This window comes from Saimiri boliviensis, chromosome 10 (assembly GCF_048565385.1).
Source record: "Saimiri boliviensis isolate mSaiBol1 chromosome 10, mSaiBol1.pri, whole genome shotgun sequence".
Classification (NCBI taxonomy): domain Eukaryota; kingdom Metazoa; phylum Chordata; class Mammalia; order Primates; family Cebidae; genus Saimiri; species Saimiri boliviensis.
In genome coordinates, this window is record NC_133458.1 from 28,252,115 (window position 1) to 28,273,097 (window position 20,983).

The 20,983-nt window shown below is 45.9% G+C and overlaps 1 protein-coding gene across 3 annotated transcripts in view; it reads right to left on the reverse strand.

Moving 5' to 3' along the window:
* SMO (smoothened, frizzled class receptor) overlaps positions 1–19,539 on the reverse strand; it is a 31,826-nt gene extending 12,287 nt beyond the window's left edge. The window contains exons 1-2 of one of the 3 annotated variants that reach the window (XM_074379085.1): positions 15,639–19,539; positions 13,418–14,794 (exon numbers count right to left, since the gene is read on the reverse strand). In XM_074379085.1, the coding sequence (XP_074235186.1) occupies positions 13,418–13,745 (328 nt within the window). In that variant the 5' untranslated portion in view covers positions 13,746–14,794; positions 15,639–19,539. Of the gene's footprint in view, positions 1–113; positions 611–13,417; positions 15,164–15,638 lie in introns of those variants that run through there. The other 2 variants (XM_074379086.1, XM_039473016.2) reach the window with 2 other exon arrangements.
* Between the last annotated feature and the right edge of the window lie 1,444 nt (positions 19,540–20,983).

Here is a 20,983-nt window from a genome sequence, read left to right on the forward strand (position 1 = left end):
TCAATGGGGTGGATTTACCTTTTCAGGGGTGCACCCAACCCTTACGGGGCCCATTTGCTAGAACCAGGAAATATTTCCATTTGCCCAGACCCCAGAACCCTTGTTTCTCTTACCAAGCAGAATGAGAGAGAGAAGAGATGGGGGCTTAAGGAGAGGTAGTCAGAGGAGCCAGGCACTCCAAAGCCAGAGGAGGAAGCAGGAAGTCAGATGGAGAGGAACAGAGGAGGCTCTGTCCAGTGCAGAGAGGGGAAAAATGTTGTCAGCAAGACAGAAACAGGCAGCAGTCTCCCAGCACCCCCGCAGCCCTCCTTCCCACCCATCACGAAAGCCCCTCCTGATCATCCCTGCTTCAGCATTATCTATTTCCCAAGCAAGAAGTTGCATCAGGGGAGAATGTGAGGATGTGAGAGCCAACATTGGTGCTGGGCACATTGCCAGGCTGGGGTTGGTGAAGACAGGTAATCGCTCTTTTGCGGGGAAGGCATTATAGTAGAGGGGTAAGGAGCATGCACACGGCAATTGACTGGCCTGGTTCCAAATCTTGGCTCCACTCTTTCCTGGCTGTATGATCTTGGGCAAAGTACTTTATCTTTAGCCTCAACTGCCTCATCTGTAAAATGGGGATGATAGATTTACCTTATGGAACTGCTGTGAAAAGTGAGATATGCTTTAAATGAGCTTGGCACAGTGTCTGTCAAGTAGTAAGGGCTCAGGAAATGTTAGCTGTTATGCTTATTTGTCTGAAGCCTCTGACTGCTCTCAGCTTTCAGAGTCTATTCCAGGGTGCAGAGCAAGCTCCTGCCAGTTAAGAAACAATGTCCTAACAGTTTCCACTTGATCCATCACCCATTGGCTGGGAATGGTGGCTCATGCCTATAATCCCAGCACTTTGGGAGGCCAAGGCAGGTTGATCACCTGAGGTCAGAAGTTTGAGACCAGCCTGGCCAACATGGTGAAACTCTGTCTCTACTAAAAATACAAAAATTAGCCCGGCATGGGGGCATCTACTAAAAATACAAAAATTAGCCCGGCATGGGATGACATGCCTGTCATCCCAGCTACTTGGGAGGCTGAGGCAGGAGAATCGCAGAGGTGGAGGTGATAGACCAAGACTGTCTCATTTTTTAATAATGTGTTATTTTTCTCAATCTTTTTATATATGTGGTAACAACAATCGGGGTTCCCTCCCTCCCTCCCTTCCTTCCTTCCTTTCGACAGAGTCTCACTGTTGTTCAGGCTGGAGTGCAGTGGCGCAATCTTGGCTCACTGCAGCCTCCGCCTCCGGGTGTAAGCAATCCTTCTGTCTCGGCCTTCCAAGTAGCTGGGACTACAGGTGTGTGCCACCACACCCAGCTAATTTTTGTATTTTTAGTAGAGACAAGGTTTTACCATGTTAGCCAGGATGGTCTCAATCTCCTGACCTTGTGATTTGCCCGCCTCGGCCTCTCAAGTGCTGGGATTACAGGCGTGAGCCACTGCGCCCAACAACAATCAGGTTTTAAAAATGCGTAATTTGAAGTTTTTCTTTTTTGCCCCTCATTGTGAATATTGTTTCATACCTTAAAAATAAAACTTCTCAGGAAAAAGATTATTAAATAAATCTTAAAGGAGAACTGAAGAATTATCTAGGGAAAAATAAGGTGAATCCTTACCCCATTTCTTACATAAAAGTCCACAGGGGCCGGGCGCGATGGCTCAAGCCTGTAATCCCAGCACTTTGGGAGGCTGAGGCGGGTGGATCACGAGGTCAAGAGATCGAGACCATCCCGGTCAACATGGTGAAACCCTGTCTCTACTAAAAATACAAAAAATTAGCTGGGCATGGTGGCGCGTGCCTGTAATCCCCAGCTACTCAGGAGGCTGAGGCAGGAGAATTGCCTGAACCCAGGAGGTGGAGGTTGTGGTGAGCCGAGAACACGCCATTGCACTCCAGCCTGGATAACAAAAGCAAAACTCCATCTCAAAAAAAAAGTCCACAGGGATCAAAAATAACTACATTGTTTTTCTTAAAAAATTAAAGTTTTAGAAGAAAAGATGGGAAACAAGTTTTTAAACCTTGGAGTGGAAACGGCTTTCTGAAATGACACAAAACCTACACACCATGAAATAAAAGATTTAAACAAAAGACTTCAGAAAAATAGACAAAATCATAAGAGGACACTGAAAAAATCTATTTTCAATACATATCACAAGAGCTAATTTCCTTATATGCATAAAGCTCCTCCAAATCAGTAGAAATTGCATAATCCTATAGGAACATAGGCAAAAGACAAATAGCAGATCACACAGAGAAGATACAAATGGCCTTTACAAACATAAAGAGGGCTGGGCGTGGTGGCTCACGCCTGTAATCCCAATACTTTGGGAGGCCAAGGTGGGAGGATTGCTTAAGCCCAGGAGTTCAAGACCAACCTGAGCAACATGGTGAAACCTTGCCTCTACAGAAAAATACCAAAATTTGCCAGGTGTGGTGGTGTGAGCCTGTAGTCTCAGCTACTCGGGAGGTTGAGGTGGGAGGATCAACTGGGCCTGGGGAGGTCACGGCTGCAGTGAGCTGTGATTATGCCACTGCACTGTACTCCAGCCTGGGCAGAATTATGCCACTGCACTTCACGCCCGGCAGAAATATTCTTTTTTAAACTTTTATACTTCTTATCACTTAGTGATAAAGATCAAAACATTTGAAAATACTGTACTATAAGGCCGGCCACGGTGGCTCACACCTGTAATTCCAGCACTCTGGGAGGCCGAGGTGAGTAGATCACCTGAGGTCAAGAGTTCTAGACTAGCCTGGCCAACATGGTGAAAACCTGTCTCTACTAAAAAAACTACTAGGCGTGGGGACAGGTGCCTGTAATCCCAGCTACTTGGGAGGCTGAGGCAGGAGAATCACTTGAACGCCATTGCACTCCAGCCAAGGTTACAGAATGAAACCCCATCTCAAAAAAAAAAAAAGAAAAGAAAAGAAAAAGAAAAAGAAAAGAAAATACTGTACTATAAAGAGTTTGGGGGTATGTGGCACTTTTATATTTGTTGACAGGAATAAAAATTAGTAATAATGGTCTCCACTTGTGGAGACCACTTTGGCATTATCTACCAAAATTTTATACTAGTACTTCTACTTCACGTTCCCAAAGGTAATATAAATTATTCATTGCAGCACTGCTTGTAATAGCAAAAGAGTGGAAACAGCTTGAATCCACACCCATCAATAGAAGACCAATCAAGTAAAATAACATACACCATTATAATAGAATACTATTCAATATTCATGGATGAACTATAGTCACATGTTGTTTAACAATGAGGGTATCTCCAGGTGTGGTGGCTCATGCCTATAGTTCTAGCAGTTTGGCAGGCTGAGGCAGGTGGATCACCAGAAGTCAGGAGTTCGAGACCAGCCTGTCCAACATGGTGAAACCCTGTCTCTAAAAAAACAAAAAACAAAAACAATGAGGATATCTTCTGAGAAATGTGTCATCAGGAGATTTTATCTTTATGTAAACATCATAGAGTGCGCTTACACAAACCTGAATGGTATAGCTGACTGCACATCTAGGCAATACAGTATAACCTACTGCTCCTGGGCTGCAAACCTGTACAACATGTTACTATACTGAATACTGTGGGCCACCGTAACACAACCGTTGAGTATCTGTGTTTCTAAACATATCTAAACATTGAAAGGCTACAGTAAAAATGTGGTATTATAATCTTAAGGCAACATCATCACATGTGGTCCATTGTTAACCAAAATCTCCTTATGGGGTGCATGACAGGATGTGCATTGAAATGGAATGATGTCTGATGCTGTAATGTTACAGGGACTCAGTTGAGTGGAGAACAGTCTGTAGAGCATGGTACTGGCTGGGCGGTATAGGAGAGGCTAAGAGCACATCTACATCTGGACAGATGTCAGATATCCAAAAGGACACAAAACCAGCGTTGGTGGTTACTTCTGCAGAGGAAAAATGGGTAGCTGGATGCAGAATTAGGACTTAACTTGTCCCTTTTGAATTCTGTACCATGTACATGTATAACCTTTTTTTTTTTCCTTTTTTTTTTTTTAGACAGAGTCTCATTCTGTCACCCAGGCTGAAGTGCAGTGGCGCGATCTCAGCTCACTTCAACTGCCAGCTCCTGGGCTCAAGCAATTCTCCTACTTCCCGAGGAGCTGGGATTACAGGCACATGCCACCAGGCCAGGCTAATTTTTGTATTTTTAGTAGCGACAGGGTTTCACCATGCTGTCCAGGCTGGTCTTGAACTCCTGACCTTGTGATCTACCCACCTTGCCCTCCCAAAGTGCTGGGATTACAGGCAGAAGTGACTGCGCTCGGCGATATAACCTATTTTTTAAAAGTAGCTAAGTTTAAGGTTGGGCGTGGTGGCTCACACCTATAATCCTAGCATTTTGGGAGGCCAAGGTGGATGGATCACTTAAGTTCAGGAGGTCAAGACAAACAACCTAGGCAACATGGCCAAACCTTAATTCTACAAAAAAAAAAAAAAAAAAAAAAAAAAAATACTTGAGCTTAAAAACAAAGAAATGCACAAGTTACTTGGATGGGGAAGCTTTCCAGAGAAGAGAAGGATATGAAACTGAGAAGAGAAAGAAAGAGGACATCAGCTTTATCTGTATTGTTTTACTTCTTTTATTTTAATAAAATGTGAAACGAAAAGAAAAATAGGAAGAGGTGTTATAACAATAGTAGTCTCTACACTTTTCTATATTCACAGACTTCTAAAATAACATTTGCTACAATTTGATGTAGACTTTTAAAAAGACTTTCTGTTTGTGTGATTCTGAAGACTAGTCAAGTTGAGTACCACTGTTCTAAGGCTGGTTTCATATTAGAAAATTCAGTCTGGGCGTGGTGGCTCACACCTGTAATTCCAGCACTTTGGGAGGCCAAAGCGGGCAGATTACGAGGTCAAGAGATTGAGACCATCCTGGCCAACACAGTGAAACTCCGTCTCTACTAAAAATACAAAAATTATCTGGGCCTGGGGGCGTGTGCCTGTAGTCCCAGCTACTAGGGACACTGAGACAGGAAAATCACTTGAACCTGGGAGGTGGAGGTAGTAGTGAGCCGAGATCATGCCACTGCACTTCAGCCTGGCGACAGAGTGAGACTCTGTCTCAAAAATTAATAAATAAATAAGAAAAGTTAATCAATGCAATTTACTACATTACAAGATTAAAGGAGAAAAAAATCTTACGATCATCTCAATGGATGCAAAAAAATTGATAAAATTCAACATCCATCTATGATCAAAAGAATAATTGGCAAATTAGAAATAGAAGAAAATATTCTTAATCTGATAAAATGTAATTAACTATAAACAAAAAAACACCAAACATCAAATTTAAAGGTGAAGGGCAGAAAAGCTATCTTTTTAGAATCCAGAAAAGTCAAGAATTAAGATGTTATGTCTATTTAACAATACACCGGAAGCCTTAGGTAAAGCAATAAAGATAAATAAAAGGTATAAGACTTGAAAAGGAAGAAACAAAACTCATTATTTACAAATTATATGATTGTGTATAGAAAAACTTAGCAAGTTTACTAAATTCACAATGTTATTTCTATGTATCAGCAATAAACAAAGTGAAATAAATGTTAAAGGCATCATTTACAACAGCATCAAAAATATCAAGTACCTAGGAAGGTCTAACAAGTAATAAGTATTTAACTCTGTGCAGAATATTGAGAAAATGAAAGATCTAAATAGATAGAAATATATAAATGTTTAATGTTTGGAAGACTCAATATTGTAAAGATGTCTCTTTTTTTCCCAAGTTAATCTATATAGTCAATGCAATCCCAACAAAAAAATCATCAAGTATCTTCATATAAAAACACAAAGGAGCATTTTGGGAGGTCAAGGCAGGAGGATTGCTTGAGCCCAGGAGTTCAAGACCAGCCTGGACAATATAGTGAGACCCTGTCTCTATTCACACACACACACACACACACACACACACAATCAAGAATAGCAAGCATAGCTCAGACTCTCTACTAGATACTGATATTCTATAAATAACATTCTTATTCTATGGTTCACAAAGGAGTCTTGGAAAACTTAAGAGGTCCATGAATTTCAGCAGGAAAAAATTACACCTAACTAAAATTTAGCCCTTTCTCCAATTATGAATGTAAGCAGCACACCACAGTACATAATGTTAGTAGTACCTGTGACTTTGTCACAAGTGGAAACCAGGTATTTTTATTGCATATATCTTGAAATACTGTCAATGCTCATAATCACTTTGATATTATAGTGGTTATTATACCTGCACCAGATCTTATTTATTGTATAAATAAATAAGCCCACAAACTTGCATTTTTATGTTTGATAACTATTATATCCATATAATTGATTTCCTTTGTTATCCTATATGTTCATATCTAGCACATATAAAGAATTAATATCTAGCATATATAAAGAACACCTACAAATATTACAAAAATGACAGATGGTCCCTATAGAAAAATAGATCAAAGATTTGAACAGATACTTCCCAAAAGCAGAAATCCTAATGGCTAGTAAGCATTTGAAAAGGCATTTAACTTTACTAGTAGTCAGGGAAGCATAAATTACAACTACAAATATATGCCACAACATATCCACTACATTGGCAAAAATGTAAAAGGCTGATAATACCAAGTGTTGGGAATCATGTGAACCAATGCTGACTTTCTACTAGTTAGTGGGAGTATAAGTTGGTACAACCACTTTGAAAAATGGTTTGGCAAAAGCCTAAAGTATGCATGCCTTATTATCTAGCAATTCTACTCCTTCAGTATATACCTGGAGAATTTTGTGCCAGCTGTACCAGGATATATGTAAAAGACTAGTCGCAGCAATGTTATTCACAGTGGGCAAAAACTAGAGATGACAATTAAATGAGTAAACAATTGGTGGTATACTCATACAATGGAATCTTATTCAGCAATGAAGAAATAAGCTGCAACATGAGGTGGGTGGCTCACCTGAAGTCAAGAGTTCAAGACCAGCCTGGCCAACATGGCAAAACCCTGTCTCTACCAAAAAATAAAAAAATTAGCCAGGCATGGTGGGGAGCACCTGAGGTCCTAGCTACTTGGGAGGCTGAGGCAGGAGAGTAATTTGAACCCAGGAGGTGGAGGTTATAGTGAGCTGAGACCACCCTACTGCACTCTAGCCTAGGCGACAGAGTGAGACTGCCTCAAAAAAACAAAAACAAACTAATAACAAAAAAGAAATAAGCTGCAATAACATGGATGAATCTTACATAATAATGTAGAGTAAAAGAAGCAAGAAATAATAAGCACAGCATAATTCCACTTGTACAGAGTTCAAAAACATGCAAAACTGAAATATATTCCTTAGGGATTCCAAAACTAGGAGGTAAAACCACAGAGGGAAAAAAAAGGAGATGATGACTGAAAATCTCTTGAGCAAGGGAAGGAGGATGTGACTGGACAAGACACAGAGGGAGCTTCTGGGGTCTGGCCATGTTCTAGTTCTTGAACCACATGTCACTTTATAATTATTTGTTACTCAGTACCTCTGTGTTCTATGTATTTTTCTGCATAACCGTGATATTTCACAATTAAAAAGTTAAAGATCTGAAGCAAAATTGGAGACTTAGGCTGGTGCAGAACACATGCCTGTTGTCCCAGTTGTTCAAGGCACCCTAAGCACCATGTGCACTATGAATGAGCCCCTGAACAGCCACTGCACTCCATCCTGGGCAACACAGCAAGACCCCATTTCTCAAATAATTAATAAAATTTTGTTTTTAAAAAACACTTAGGTCCATGTGTGTTTTTCTGTATTTTATACTTTCCTGATACGTGTTTGTGCATGTGTTTGTGAGTGTGCATGTGTGTATACATACATATGCATATGTATTTTTGAGACAGGGTCTTGCCCTGTTACCCAGTATGGAGTACAGTAGTGTGATCAAGGCTCACTGCAGCCTCAACCTCCTGGGTTCAAGCAATCCTTTGGCTTCAGCCTCCAGTGTAGCTGTAACCACAGGTGAATGCCAACATGCCCAGCTAATTTTTTTTTTTTTTTTTTTTTTTTTTTTTTTTTTTTTTTGGTAGAGATGGAGTCTCACTTTGTTGCCCAGGCTGGTCTCAAACTCCTGGCCTCAAGTAATACTCCTGCCTTGGCCTCCTAAAGTGCTGAGATTACAGGCGTGAGCCACTGCACCCGGCCTATACATACATATCTTTTTAACTGACTCTGATCATCAGCCAAGTTTGGGAACAGCTCTAAGAAAATTCTTCCCAGGCCAGGCATGGTGGCTCACGCCTGTAATCCCAGCATTTTGGGAGGCTGAGGCGGGTAGATCACAAGATCCGTAGTTCAAGACCAGCCTGGCCAAGATGGTGAAATCCTGTCTCTACTAAAAATACAAAATTAGCCGGGTATGGTGGCAGGTGCCAGTAATTCCAGCTACTCGGGAGGGTGAGGCAGAGAATTGCTTGAAACCAGGAGGCAGAGGTTGCAGTGAGCCAAGAGCACACCACTGCACTCCAGCCTGGGCAACAGAGCGAGTCTCCATCTCAAAAAAAAAAAGAAAGAAAGAAAATTCTTTCTGATCTGTCCCTGAAAATAACCCACCATCACCAAAAACATTCCTCCTCTCACCCCTCAATTCAACATGTGAAAGGCAAACAAGAAATTCCTCCCAGCCTTTGTCTCTCCCCTACTTACCTGCACCTGGGAAGGGTGACAGGGCCACACATCCATGTACCACACAGAGCACACAGTGGTCAAGGAGGCTACGTGCTGGTTCTCAGGGACCTATCGCCACTGCCAGCTGCAGGCCTCTTTGCTTTTTTGCCCCACTTACTAAACCAGGTTTGGCCTAAGATGGACCATGGCCTGGACATTATGTTTGTCTGGTCAGCTTGGAATGCCCGGGAGGAGGCATTTCCAGCTGTAAAGGGGAGAGATGCTAAGTGACTGAAGAAGCCTGAGGCCAGAGAGATGAAAGACAGAGGAAAGACCTGAGGTCTATACAGACCTAGAAATTGGACCAACCTGAGCTATAAACTTTCTCAGGCAATGGCATCCTTCCAAAGCCTCAGTAGTCAGGGCTAAGGAAGCACATAGTGGCCAGCTCTCTCCAGCAATTCCTATTTCCAGATCTGCCAAGAATCTCCGCATAGATGTCCAATGAGCATCTCTAATTCATATGGCCAAAATGAAAGCCACATCTCCTTCCTAAACTTCTTCCTCCTCTAGCATTCTCTGACTTAGTGAAAAGCAATGGCACCATCTTCCATCCAAACCTGAAACCGGAGGCCTCCTGCTCACTGAGACCCCATATCTAACTCATTAATGCTCTACCTCTGAAAGTTAGTGGATCTGCCCACTCCCTCTATCCTGTTGCCCAGTCCAGACCACCATCATCTCTTACTAGGGCTACTTCAACATCCCCTGCTGAAGAAGCCAGGCTCCAGGTGTTCCCTGCTCCTGTGGCTTCTTCACACCACACCCAAAGAGATCCGGTCAAAATGCAAAGATGATACATCTCTCCCTTGCTTAAAAGCCTTCAATGGGCTGGGTGCAGTGGCTCACACCTATAATTGTGGCTGAGGCAGGCAGATCACGAGGTCAGGAGTTCGAGACCAGCCTGGCCAACATAGTGAAACTCCATCTCTACTAAAAATACAAAAATTAGCTGGGTGTGGTGGCACACGCCTGCAGTCCCAGCTACCTGGGAGGCTGAGGCAGGAGAATCGTTTGAACCCAGGAGGCAGAGGTTGCAGTGAGCTGAGACCATGCTATTGCACTCCAGCCTGGGCAACAGAGTGAAAAAAGAAAAGGAAAGCCTTCAATGGCTCCTCCTCACTCTGGTTAACATCAAAACTTAATATGGGATATAAGTCCCTTTATTTTCTAATTCTCTAGATCTTATCTCTTACAATTCCACCCCTCACTTGCTTTGATCCAGTTCTACTGCAATTCTTACACTTTCTTTAAAAGCACCAAGCACTCCTTCCTCTACATCTTCCTACATGCTATTTCCTCTTTCTACCCCTTCACACCTCAGCTCTCCCTTGGCCAGGCATTTCCTGCTTATATGTCGAGTTATGGGTTAAATGTCAGTTCTTCTGGGGATGTTCTTTTGGTCCTTTTGCTTTTTCAGCACCCTAAAATGCTGCAGTACCTCTCACAAGTATTTCTAAAGCCTGTTGAGTTGTCTTCCTCTTTTTTTAAAAGACAAGGTCTCAGGTTGGTCTCAAACTCCTGGGATTCAGCAATCTTCCCACCTCAGCCTCTCAAAGTGCTGAGATTACAGGTGTGAGCACCACACCCAGCCTGTCTTCCTCTTGATGACAGAGGATCATGTCTGTACTCCTCCTCTTTACATGCCCAGAGTGTGACATATGGCAAACATTCAATATGTAACTGAATGCTTGAGTGGAAGCACGGCTGTGTGCTCAGTACTTGGAGGCTTTGAAAAAAAGTGGCCGGGCGCGGTGGCTCAAGCCTGTAATCCCAGCACTTTGGGAGGCCGAGGCGGGTGGATCACGAGGTCGAGAGATCGAGACCATCCTGGTCAACATGGTGAAACCCCGTCTCTACTAAAAATACAAAAAATTAGCTGGGCATGGTGGTGCGTGCCTGTAATCCCAGCTACTCAGGAGGCTGAGGCAGGAGAATTGCCTGAACCCAGGAAGCGGAGGTTGCGGTGAGCCGAGATCGCGCCATTGCACTCCAACCTGGGTAACAAGAGCGAAACTCCGTCTCAAAAAAAAAAGAAAAAAGAAAAAAGAAAAAAAGTGAAGACCCAGTTTCTACCTTCAAGAGTTTACTAATGAAGACAACCTGATCATCTTCATCCTTCACCCACAAAAACACCTCTGAGAGCCAGGTGACACTGACCAAGTCTAATGCAAAATCAAGATCACTAACTCAGGACTGAATAAATCGCTTGTCAGAGGCTACCAGCTGATGACCTGACTGTGATTCTCACACGAGGCTTGGGTTCACTCTACTTACCCATTACCCAGCTCAAGCCAACACCTACTTCTGGCCCCACTTGAGAGACCCAAGCAGAAAAATTGTGACCGAAACACAAATGGAAACAGGAATGAGCAGAGGGATGATGGTTGGCAGCAGAGAAGAGCTCACAGTGAACTAATGGAACTAACAGCGCTGGGCTCAGTGCTGGCCTCTCTGTAGGAGCCTACCCTGCCAAAAGGCACAGCCAGTGAGATTTCAACTTGAACAACCAGCAGATGGTTCTAACTCATACACGTTCAGCTTAAGCTACTTCTGTCTGCTCAGCAGCTGCTCTCAAAAGGATGAGCTGGAAAGAGGTTCATACCCTTCCTCCTTGATCTGATGGTAACTACACAGAGGCAACATCAAAAACATGCATTTAACTTGGCAGAATTAAACCATGGGCCTCTGCAAACTCAGTAAAGAGAGGGACAGAAAGACTATCCTCTGAGAGCAACTCAGAACTGGGTGAGATTCTAGTGCTGAGAGATTTGGACTTTCCATACAGCTGGCTTCTAAACTCAAGTCTCATTTCAGGTGGTGCTCAAAGCGACCTTGCTTAATCTTACTTTGGTGTTTCTGTTTGTTTGTTTGTTTTTGGAGACAGAATCTCACTCTGTCACCCAGGCTGGAGTGCAGAGGTATGATCTCAGCTCACTGCAACCTCTGCCACCAGGGTTCAATGGATTCTCCTGCCTCAGTCTCCTGAGTAGCTGGGACTACAGGCAGATGCCACCATGCCTGGCTAATTTGTTTGTATTTTTAGTAGAGATGGGGTTTCACCATATTAGCCCGGATGGTCTCGGTCTCCTGATCTCATGAAGCGACCGCCTTGGCCTCCCAAAATGCTGGGATTACAGGCAGGAGCCACCGTGCACCCAGCCTCTTTTACTATTATTCTTTTTCTTTCAGTCTTTTGCATGAATGTAACTTTAAAATTACAATTATTATCTTCTATGTATACCTCTTCTTATATATGAGTATACATGTGCACTACATGTAATCAATTTATGCAAACATCATAAAAGGAGTATATATGCAAAACCTCATCAACCTTACATTACAGTAATCTGCAGTTTTCAAAGCCACTGTTGATTACACATGGGTTCTGTCCAATGTGCTGTGCTGACTTTAGAACCTGATCCCCACAAAGGATGCAGCTCCACCTCATGGGTACCATGGATACCATCCTCCAGGTTCCTCCTCCAGCATCTGAACCGAGCCAGTAACCTTATCACCTTGTCCAACACCTGACAAAGGCTGAGAACTCTAGTGGCCAGATTGTCAATGACAGGTGGCCTACATACACTCCCTACATGAGGGTCCTCACCAGCCCCCTGGGCAGAGCTAAGACATGGGGTACCCCAGACCTGTCAAAAGAAGGAGGCTCCAGGTCTGCTCCTGGCTCCTGGTTCTCTTTTCTTTTTCAAGGACAGTTTTAGAATCCCACTGGCCAGAAGTGAGGGCTGATAAGGCCAGCTCCCTTCCCCAGCACCCTCTAGGCCGCATCTAGAAAAGTGACAGGTGGGGAGAGAGTCTACTCCACACTGTTAAGGAAGGACATTTGGGTTCAGTGTGAAGCTTTTCCGACTCTGCCCCTCCAGTGAGGGGGTTCTGGGAACACACCATGGAAGTGCCCGCAGGCTCTCAACATCCCAGACTTAAGCGTCCTTCCACAGCCCTAACCAGCCTCGGTAACCAAATTTCCAAAAAACACACAAATAATTGTTAGAAAGGTCTTATTCCTTCACAACCTCCTGCGTGCATCAGAGTGCCCATTTTTCAGATGCACAAACTGAATGAAATTTCCTGCGAGAGCCAGACAAGATCACAGTTTTCTAGGCTTTCTTCCTGTCTCCCAAATCAAGATTTCCAGAACTTTCTGGTTACCTTTTAATAATTCATCACTAGGGGGGTTATTTTTCCTTCAAAACTTTACTCGATCGTGTCCCCCTGCCCTTCCCTCCAAATGCCTAAACCTTTTTCACCGTCATCCCTCCCCTTTTCCTGTCCAATTCCAATTTCCCCAGGGTCTTGAACACCTCCTGGAATCCCCGGCACCCTGCTTGCAGAGTAGGTGGAGCATCTCTTCTTACAAAATGTCTTTTCCCTTCGATTAAGCCCCCTCCTCACAGGTCCCTCATCCCCACCATCCTTTGCTCACCCACCAGCTCAGACCCTCTGTAACTCGCTTCATCAACTTCCTCGCCCTCCCTTCCCCATGACCAAGGGTCCCATCCTGCACGTAACCGGCCCCTAAAGTTTCGGACTCTGTCCCTCCAACTCTCTCGGGTGCTGTCCCCGCCCTCTCCGAAGCTCAGGCCTGAGCCTATTCTTCCCAAGGGTGCCCCCATCCCACCGCTGCACCCCCTGCCCCCCAGACCCAGCTCTGGCACACTTACCCGACCAGAGCACCAGCTTGCCGTGCGCTTCCTCCTGGGAGTCCGAGTCTCCGGCCAGCAGCGTGGAGGTGGCTCCGTAGGGCAGCACCGAGCCCAGACACACGTTGTAGCGCAGCGGCTCGCAGGAGGCAGCCCGGCCGCAGTGGCTCAGCGGCGGCGGAGGGCCGGTCACCGCTGCGCTCCTCCTCGCGCTCCCGCCCGCGCTCCGCGGCCCAGGCCCGGTCGCGTTCCCACTCGAGGCCGCCCCCCGACCCGGGCCCCCCAGCAGCAGCAGCAGCAGCCCCAGGAGCTGGAGCTCCGGCCTCCGCGCGGGGCGGGCAGCGGCCATGGCCAACCCCGCCAACTCAGCAAAAGCCCCGGCGCCCCCGCCGGCTCCTCGGAGCCCCCCGGCCACACGCACGACCCCGGCGGCCGCGGAGGCGGCTCAGGCGACCTGTGCGCCCAGGGAATCCGGGCGCGGGCCCCCCCGGACGCTCCGCGCGCCCCGGCCCCTCGGCGCCCAACTTCGCAAACTTTGGAAACCCGGGCCCATGTTGGGCTGCGGAGGCCCGGGCCGGGATGCACAACTCCCCAAGCCCTCGCCTCGCAGTCCAAGTTTGTCTTCAGCCCTGGGAGCCCCGTGGACCCCCAATCCCTAGCCCCATTGCCTCTCCCACCATTAAAACCAACTCCCGGCCCCGCGAGGGAGGCCAGGTGCGAGCCGGGGTTGAGAGTGCGGCTCCGGCTTTGCCCCCGCGCCAGCCCGCGGCCCAGCAGCCACCTTCGCCCGAGCGCGCCGCAGCCCCCCGAGCTCTCCCCGCCGACAACCCGGCTCCTTTGTTGCTCTAGCTCGCTGGGCTCTCTGGAATGCACGGGCCTCGAGGAGCCAAGCCCGGCCCCCCTGCGCCGAGGCTGGGGGAGGGACTGGACGAAGGAGGGGAGTGGTGGAGAAGGGAGGCGGGAGAGGAGGAGCGCGAGCTTCTGCGTCCCCGGCGCCCTGAGGGGCCCTGGCTGGGGGGTATCTGGTGGCCCCGCCTGCCGCCGCCCCGCGCGGGAGAGAAAGAGATGGGTGGAAATCGTGGGCCGGACCTGCAAGGAGAGACTCGGCGGAGACCGTGGTTGGTCTGAGGTCGTCTGCAGGAAGCGGACTTTTCTCCTGGCTTTGGGTGGGAGAGACAGGGGATGCCTGAAGTCAACAGGGTCTTCTATTCCATCCCTGCCCCGTTCTCCAGTCCCGCCAGTTTTTCCTGCTTCAGGTTAGATTTTCCAACTTATTCCGGGGCCCCAAGGATAAGAAGCTATGTTTGGGGTTTGCGCTTCTCCAAATCCTTCCAGTTTGGGATCTTTGAGAGAGAGGACCTCAGAGTCATTTCCAGCAGCTGCTCCGATTGCTGTTACCTGCGGCAACAGGTGTCTGGGAAATAAACTTGTCAGGATGGAGGCTTTACTGCTACAAATATGTGAAGTCTGAACTGTGGTTCCCAGGGACTGGCCTTGTTATGTGAGAAGGAAACCAGTCCTTTGATGGCCCTGCTGCTCATCTGCTCTGGGAGGTTTCTGCTGCCCCTCTTCACCATGCTGCTCACTCCTGTGCCTTTTCCTCAATCCTTTGCGAATCACGCCTTTGGTCACCACACTTAATTTCCCATTGTAACAGTTTACACCTGCATAACCAAGTACAACCCAGTATAACCACCAAGGCTCCAGCCAGCAGAGTGGACTTACACTGAGCAATTTTTTTTTTTTCTTTTTCTTTCTTTTTTTTTTTTTTTTTTTTAAGGATTCTTGGGCCAGGCGCGGTGGCTCACGCCTGTAATCCCAGCACTTTTGGAATCCGAGGTGGGTGGATCACCTGAGGTCGGGAGTTCGAAATCAGCCTAACCAACAAGGTGAAACACCGTCTCTATTTAAAAAATAAATAAATAAAATAAAACAAAAAAGGAGTCTCTCTCTGTTGCCCAGGCTGGAGTGCAGTGGCATGATCTTGGCTCACCATAACCTCCGCCTCCCAGGTTCAAACGATTGTCCTGCCTCAGCCTCCCAAGCAGTTGGGACTACAGTCACGTGCCACCATGCCCAGCTAATTTTTGTATTTTTAGTTGAGGTGGGTTTTCACAATGTTGGCTAGGCTGGTCTCAAACTCCTGACCTCATGATCCGCTGCCTTGGCCTCCCAAGCACTGAGCTACTTTTTTCCTTTTTGCCCATTGGGCAGCACGGCAGGGCGGGTTTTCCTTTCTTACCTGTGGAAGACTCACGCATGGCCTAGCTGTAGTGGACTAGTTCTGTTACTTTGGACAGTTTAAGTGCGTATTAGCTACTGCACTTCAACTAAATCCTTAACTGAAAAGCGAGCCCTAGAGAGAAAGAGAGAACGGGAGAATTTAATTCAATTTAACAAGCCTTTCTGAAATTACATAGCATGGAGACATCCTGGAAGAACTTGGAAGACTTGCATTTTCCTGTGGAGATATGGCTTGCCCTCAAGAAACATGGCAGCAAACAAAACAGCAACATTTCCTCCTCCAGGTCAGGGACTTTGTCTTATTCTCTTTGTGTCCACAGAGCATCTAGTTCACTTGGGCATACACATTAATCACTTGATATATAAGCTGTCAAAATAAGGCCTACCGTGAGTGTGCTATAGTAATACAGGACAGAGGTCAGCATGAATAGAAGTGGAGGATGGCAGAGCACAGAGGCTCGTGCCTGTAATCCCAGCACTTTGGGAGGCCGAGGTGGGCGGATCATGAGGTCAGGAGTTCAAGACCGGCCTGGCCAACATAGTGAAACCCCGTCTCTACCAAAAATCCAAAAATTAGCCAGGCATGGTGGTAGGCCCAGCTTACTCGGGAGGCTGAGGCAGGAGAATCGCTTGAATCTGGGAGGCAAAGATTGCAGTGAGCTGAGATTGTGCGACTGCACTTCAGCCTAGGCAACAGAACAAGACTCCATCTCAAAAAAAAAAAAAAAAAAAAAAAAAAAGAAAGTGTTGGAGGTGGGTTTTGAATCCAGGACTAAAGTGTTAAGTAGGAGTTAGAATCAGGACATAGGGAATAAGATAAGTAGGGAAACTGATTGGTAAGAAGCCTCAAATAACACACAGAATTAAGAGTCAATTCTCTTGGTGGTAAGGAAACTAAAGTTTTGACTAGGGGAATGATATTAATCTTGAATTGTTAATAAGGTGATATGTTTGGATCTGTGTCCCCATCAGATCTCGTGTTGAATTGTAATCCCCAGTGTTGGAGGTGAGTCCTGTGGGAGGTGACTGGATCATGGAGGCAGTTTCTCATGAATGGTTTAGCACCATCCTCTCGGTGCCATTCTCACGATAGTGAGTTCTCATGAGGATAGTTTAAAGGGTGTGGGATCTCTCCCACTTCTTCCACCTGCCCCAGTCCTGTAAGATGTCTCACTGCCCCTTTGCCTTCCACCATGATTAGAAGTTTCCTGAGGCCTCTCCAGAAGCAGAAGCTGCTATGCTTCCTGTATAGCCTGCTGAACCATGAGCCAATTAAACCTCTTTCTTTATAAATTACCCAGTCTCAGGTATTTCTTTTTTCATCTTTCTTTCTTTTTTTTTTTTTTTTTCAGACAATCATGCTCTGTCACCCAGGCTGGAGCACAGTGGTGCGATCTCGGCTCACTGCAACCTCCAGCTCCCAGGTTCACACAGTTCTCCTGCCTCAGCCTCCCGAGTAGCTGGGATTACAGACACGCTCCACCACACCAGGCTAATTTTTGCATTTTTAGTAGAGACAGCTTTTCGCCATGTTGCCCCAGCTGGTCTCAAATTCCTGACCTCAAGTGATCCACCCACCCTAGCCTTCCAAAGTGCTGGGATTACAGGCGTGAGCCACTGCTCCTCACCGGTCTCAGGTGTTTCTTCAGAGCAATGAGAGAACAGACTAATACATAAGGCAGCATGAGGATGGCATGAAGGGCAACAGGCTGGAGACAAGGGGCCACTTTAAGGGAAGTCACTGGTGATTTATGGAAGAAGTGAAAATAGACCATGTCATCAGGGCATAATATTCCTACTGGAAAAATAACTGGAAATGTTATGACCTACTTATTTCTTTCTGTGATGTAATAAAATGGCTGTTATAATGTGTCCAAGTCCAGCCCGTAGAGAAAGTTGCCTTGGAGCCTGATAGCTCACCTGATGCTTTGCTTTGTGAACTATCTGCACTTATTTTCTGTGTGTGTCTGTGTGTGTGTGTGTGTGTGTGTGTGTGTTCTTTTTGCTTGTTTTTGCTTTTCTCTTTACCTTCCTGAGTGAGCAACAGTAAAATATCTGGTTGTTACTGTGGCAGTCTTGAAGCCCCGTGGGATTCCCTTAATATTTCACGTATTAGGAAAGAACTTACACATGTGTTCAGGTGGCCCTTACTTGTCCACCCCAAAACGTCAGTAGGTAATTCTTCAAGGATATAGGCTCTCCCATTTCTTGTCTGAGCTTTCTCGGGAAGTGTGAGGAAGATTTGCATTATGGGAATAGAATGCCTTCACACTGGAGATAGAAGAGGCAAATGGAGGCCATCCTGAGACACTATCTTCCAGCCAGAATGCTCTTCCTTTCGGTGTTGGGGGTTGGAGAGAATATACTCTTAAGTTCTCAGTTCTCTCTGTGTGTATGCGTGTGTGTGTGCGTGTACACTCATGCACACGTGTGCTCCTATTCACCACACTTCACTGTTCCTTTGTGGGAATGCTGCTGGTCTAGCAAACGGTAGCAGGAAGCCAGACTAAGAAAATGCTCCTAGTACTGTCCACAGCTACCAGGTCAGGTTCCCGTTCATGACAGCTGCAGCGATGTGCTAGCTCCTAGATACGGAAGAAAGTAGAAAGAGATTCAGGAATCCTGTCATTTTAGAAAAGGGAAGTGTTCAGTGGGGACTGGGGAGACAGAATTTCCCAGTAGTTCATGAATGTTATTCAGGTTCCTGGAGAAAGTTCATGCATCCCCTCCTGCAGACATAGCAAGACTGCCAGTGTCTGTTAGGCTCCACAGAGTGACTTGGCACATTCAGGTCTCCAGCCTGGTGGCAGGCTTTGAAGTGCTTCTCTCCCAAGCCTGAGCCGTGCCTCACCCAGTTCCTCAAGAGTCTTAGCCCCAAATACATGTCCTAACGCAGACCTTTTGTCAGGGATGAGAGGCTGTCCTGTCTTGACAATGCATTTCAGTACTTGATCTGTTACAAGTAGCTTCTTGATTTCTGAGTCATTCTCATCAAGTATTTTGAGGTCGGTCACACATTCTTAATATTGACTGTTATTTGCTGTGGGCCCTCCAGTCAAAGAGGGTTGATGTGAACATAACTATGGGCTATCCATGGGTATCCCTGAGACCATGGCTGCCTCCTGTGGTTCAGTTGTTACACTGGCCAAATTGGGAGCATAACTGTTGCAGTGCTCCAGTTTTTTGTTTTTGTTTTTGTTTCTTCTTGTTTTTGAGATGGAGTCTCACTGTATTGCCCAGGCTGGAGTGCAGTGGTACAATCTCAGCTCGCTGCAACCTCAGCCTCCCAGGTTCAAGTGATTCTCCTGCCTCAGCCTCCCAAGTAACTGGGATTACAGGCATGTGCCACCACACCCGGCTATAGGAGAGACAGGGTTTCTCCATGTTGGCCAGGCTGCACTCCAACTCCTGAACTCAGGTGATCTGCCCACCTCGGCCTCCCAAAGTGCAGGGATTATAAGCACGAGCCACTGCACCCAGCTGTGCTCCAGTTCTTTTTTTTCCCAGTGCTCCCTATTTTGCAGTTAAGAGCATTGAGTCGAAGGGAAAGGGCAAAATGGTAAAGGGCCCAATAAACAAGCTCCTCAGAGAGACGGCATAGTAGATTCGGAATTAGAGCCCTGAGCTGGGCCTTACTAACTATGTACCTTTGACAACTTATTTTGAGCCTGTTTCTTCCCTTCCAAAAATGAGAACACTATCATTTGTGTTTTTATACACTAGCGATGAACAACCTGAAAGGGAAATTAAAACAGTAATGCCATTTACAATACCATCTAAAAGAATTAGGGCCAGGCGCATGGTAGCTCACACCTGTAATCCCAGCACTTTGGGAGGCTGAGGCGGGTGGCTCACCAGAGGTCAGGAGTTCGGGACCAGCCTGACCAACATGGTGAAACCCCATTTCTACTAAAACTACAAAAAGTTAACCAGGCATGGTGGCATGTGCCTGTAATCCCAGCTACTCAGGAGGCGGAGGCAGGAGAATCGCTTGAACCCAGGAGGCAGAGGTTGCAGTGAGCCGAGATTGCACCACTGCACTCCAGCCTGGGCAACAGAGTGAGACTCCGTCTGAAAACAAAACCAAACATTGTAGAACTTGCATAAGAGCAGAAATCCAAGTCATTAGAAGAGAACAGAGAGCCTAGAGGTAAACCCTCACATATGTGACAAATTGGTTTTAGACAAGGGTGCCAAGACCAGTGAAAAAAGGACAGTCTTTTCAACAAATAGAACTGGGGAAACTGCATAGACACACGCAAAAGAATGAGGTTGGACCCTTATCTTACACAATATTAAAAAATTAACTCAAAATGAATCAAAGTCTTAAATTTAAAAGCTAAAACTATAAAACTCTTAAAAGAAAACATTGGGGAAAATCTGCATGGCATTGAATTTGAAAATGATTTTATGGATATGATACCAAAAGTACAGGCAATAAAAGAAAAATTAGATAAATTGAGCAGCCAGGCTCGGTGGCTCACATTTGTCATCCCAGCACTTTGGGAGCCGAGGCAGGTGGATCACTTGAGGTCAGGAGATCAAGACCAGCCTGGCCAAACACGGTGAAATACTGTCTCTATTAGAAATACAAAAATTAGCCAGGGATGGTGGCACACACCTGTAATTCCAGCTACTTGGGAGACTGAGGCAGGAGAATTGCTCGAACCCAGGAGGCAGAGGTTGCAGTGAGCTGAGATTGTGCCACTGCACTCCAGCCTGAACAGAGACTCCATCTCAAAAAAAAAAAAAAGACTGTAAAGGAAAAAATAGAGAAATTGGACTTTATCAAAATTAAGAACTTCTGTGTATCAAAGGATCAAAGGACAATTTCAAGAAAGCAAAAAGATAACCTTTAGAATGGGAGAAAACATTTGTGAAACATGTCTGATGAGGCACTCACATCTGGAATAAAGAACTCCTGAAACTCAGTAACAATAAAAAGAGAAACGACTCAACTAAACAGGGGACAAAGAAGATACACAAATAGCTAATAAACACATGAAAAAATGCTCCACATCATTAGCCATCAGGAAAATGCAAATCAAAACCACTGTGAGATACCATTTCACATTTATTCACATAATTATGATTATAATTAATTTTTTTTTTTTTTTTAGATGGAGTCTTGCTCTGCCCCCGGGCTGGAGTGCAGTGGCTTGACCTTGGCTCACTGCAACCTCTGCCTCCCAGGTTCAAGCAATTCTCCTACCTCGGCCTCCTGAGTAGCTGGGATTCCAGGCGCATGCCACCACACCTGGCTAATTTTTGTATTTTTTTTGTTAATAGAGACAGGGTTTCTCTATCGTTGGCCAGGCTGCTCTCGAACTCCAGACATCAAGT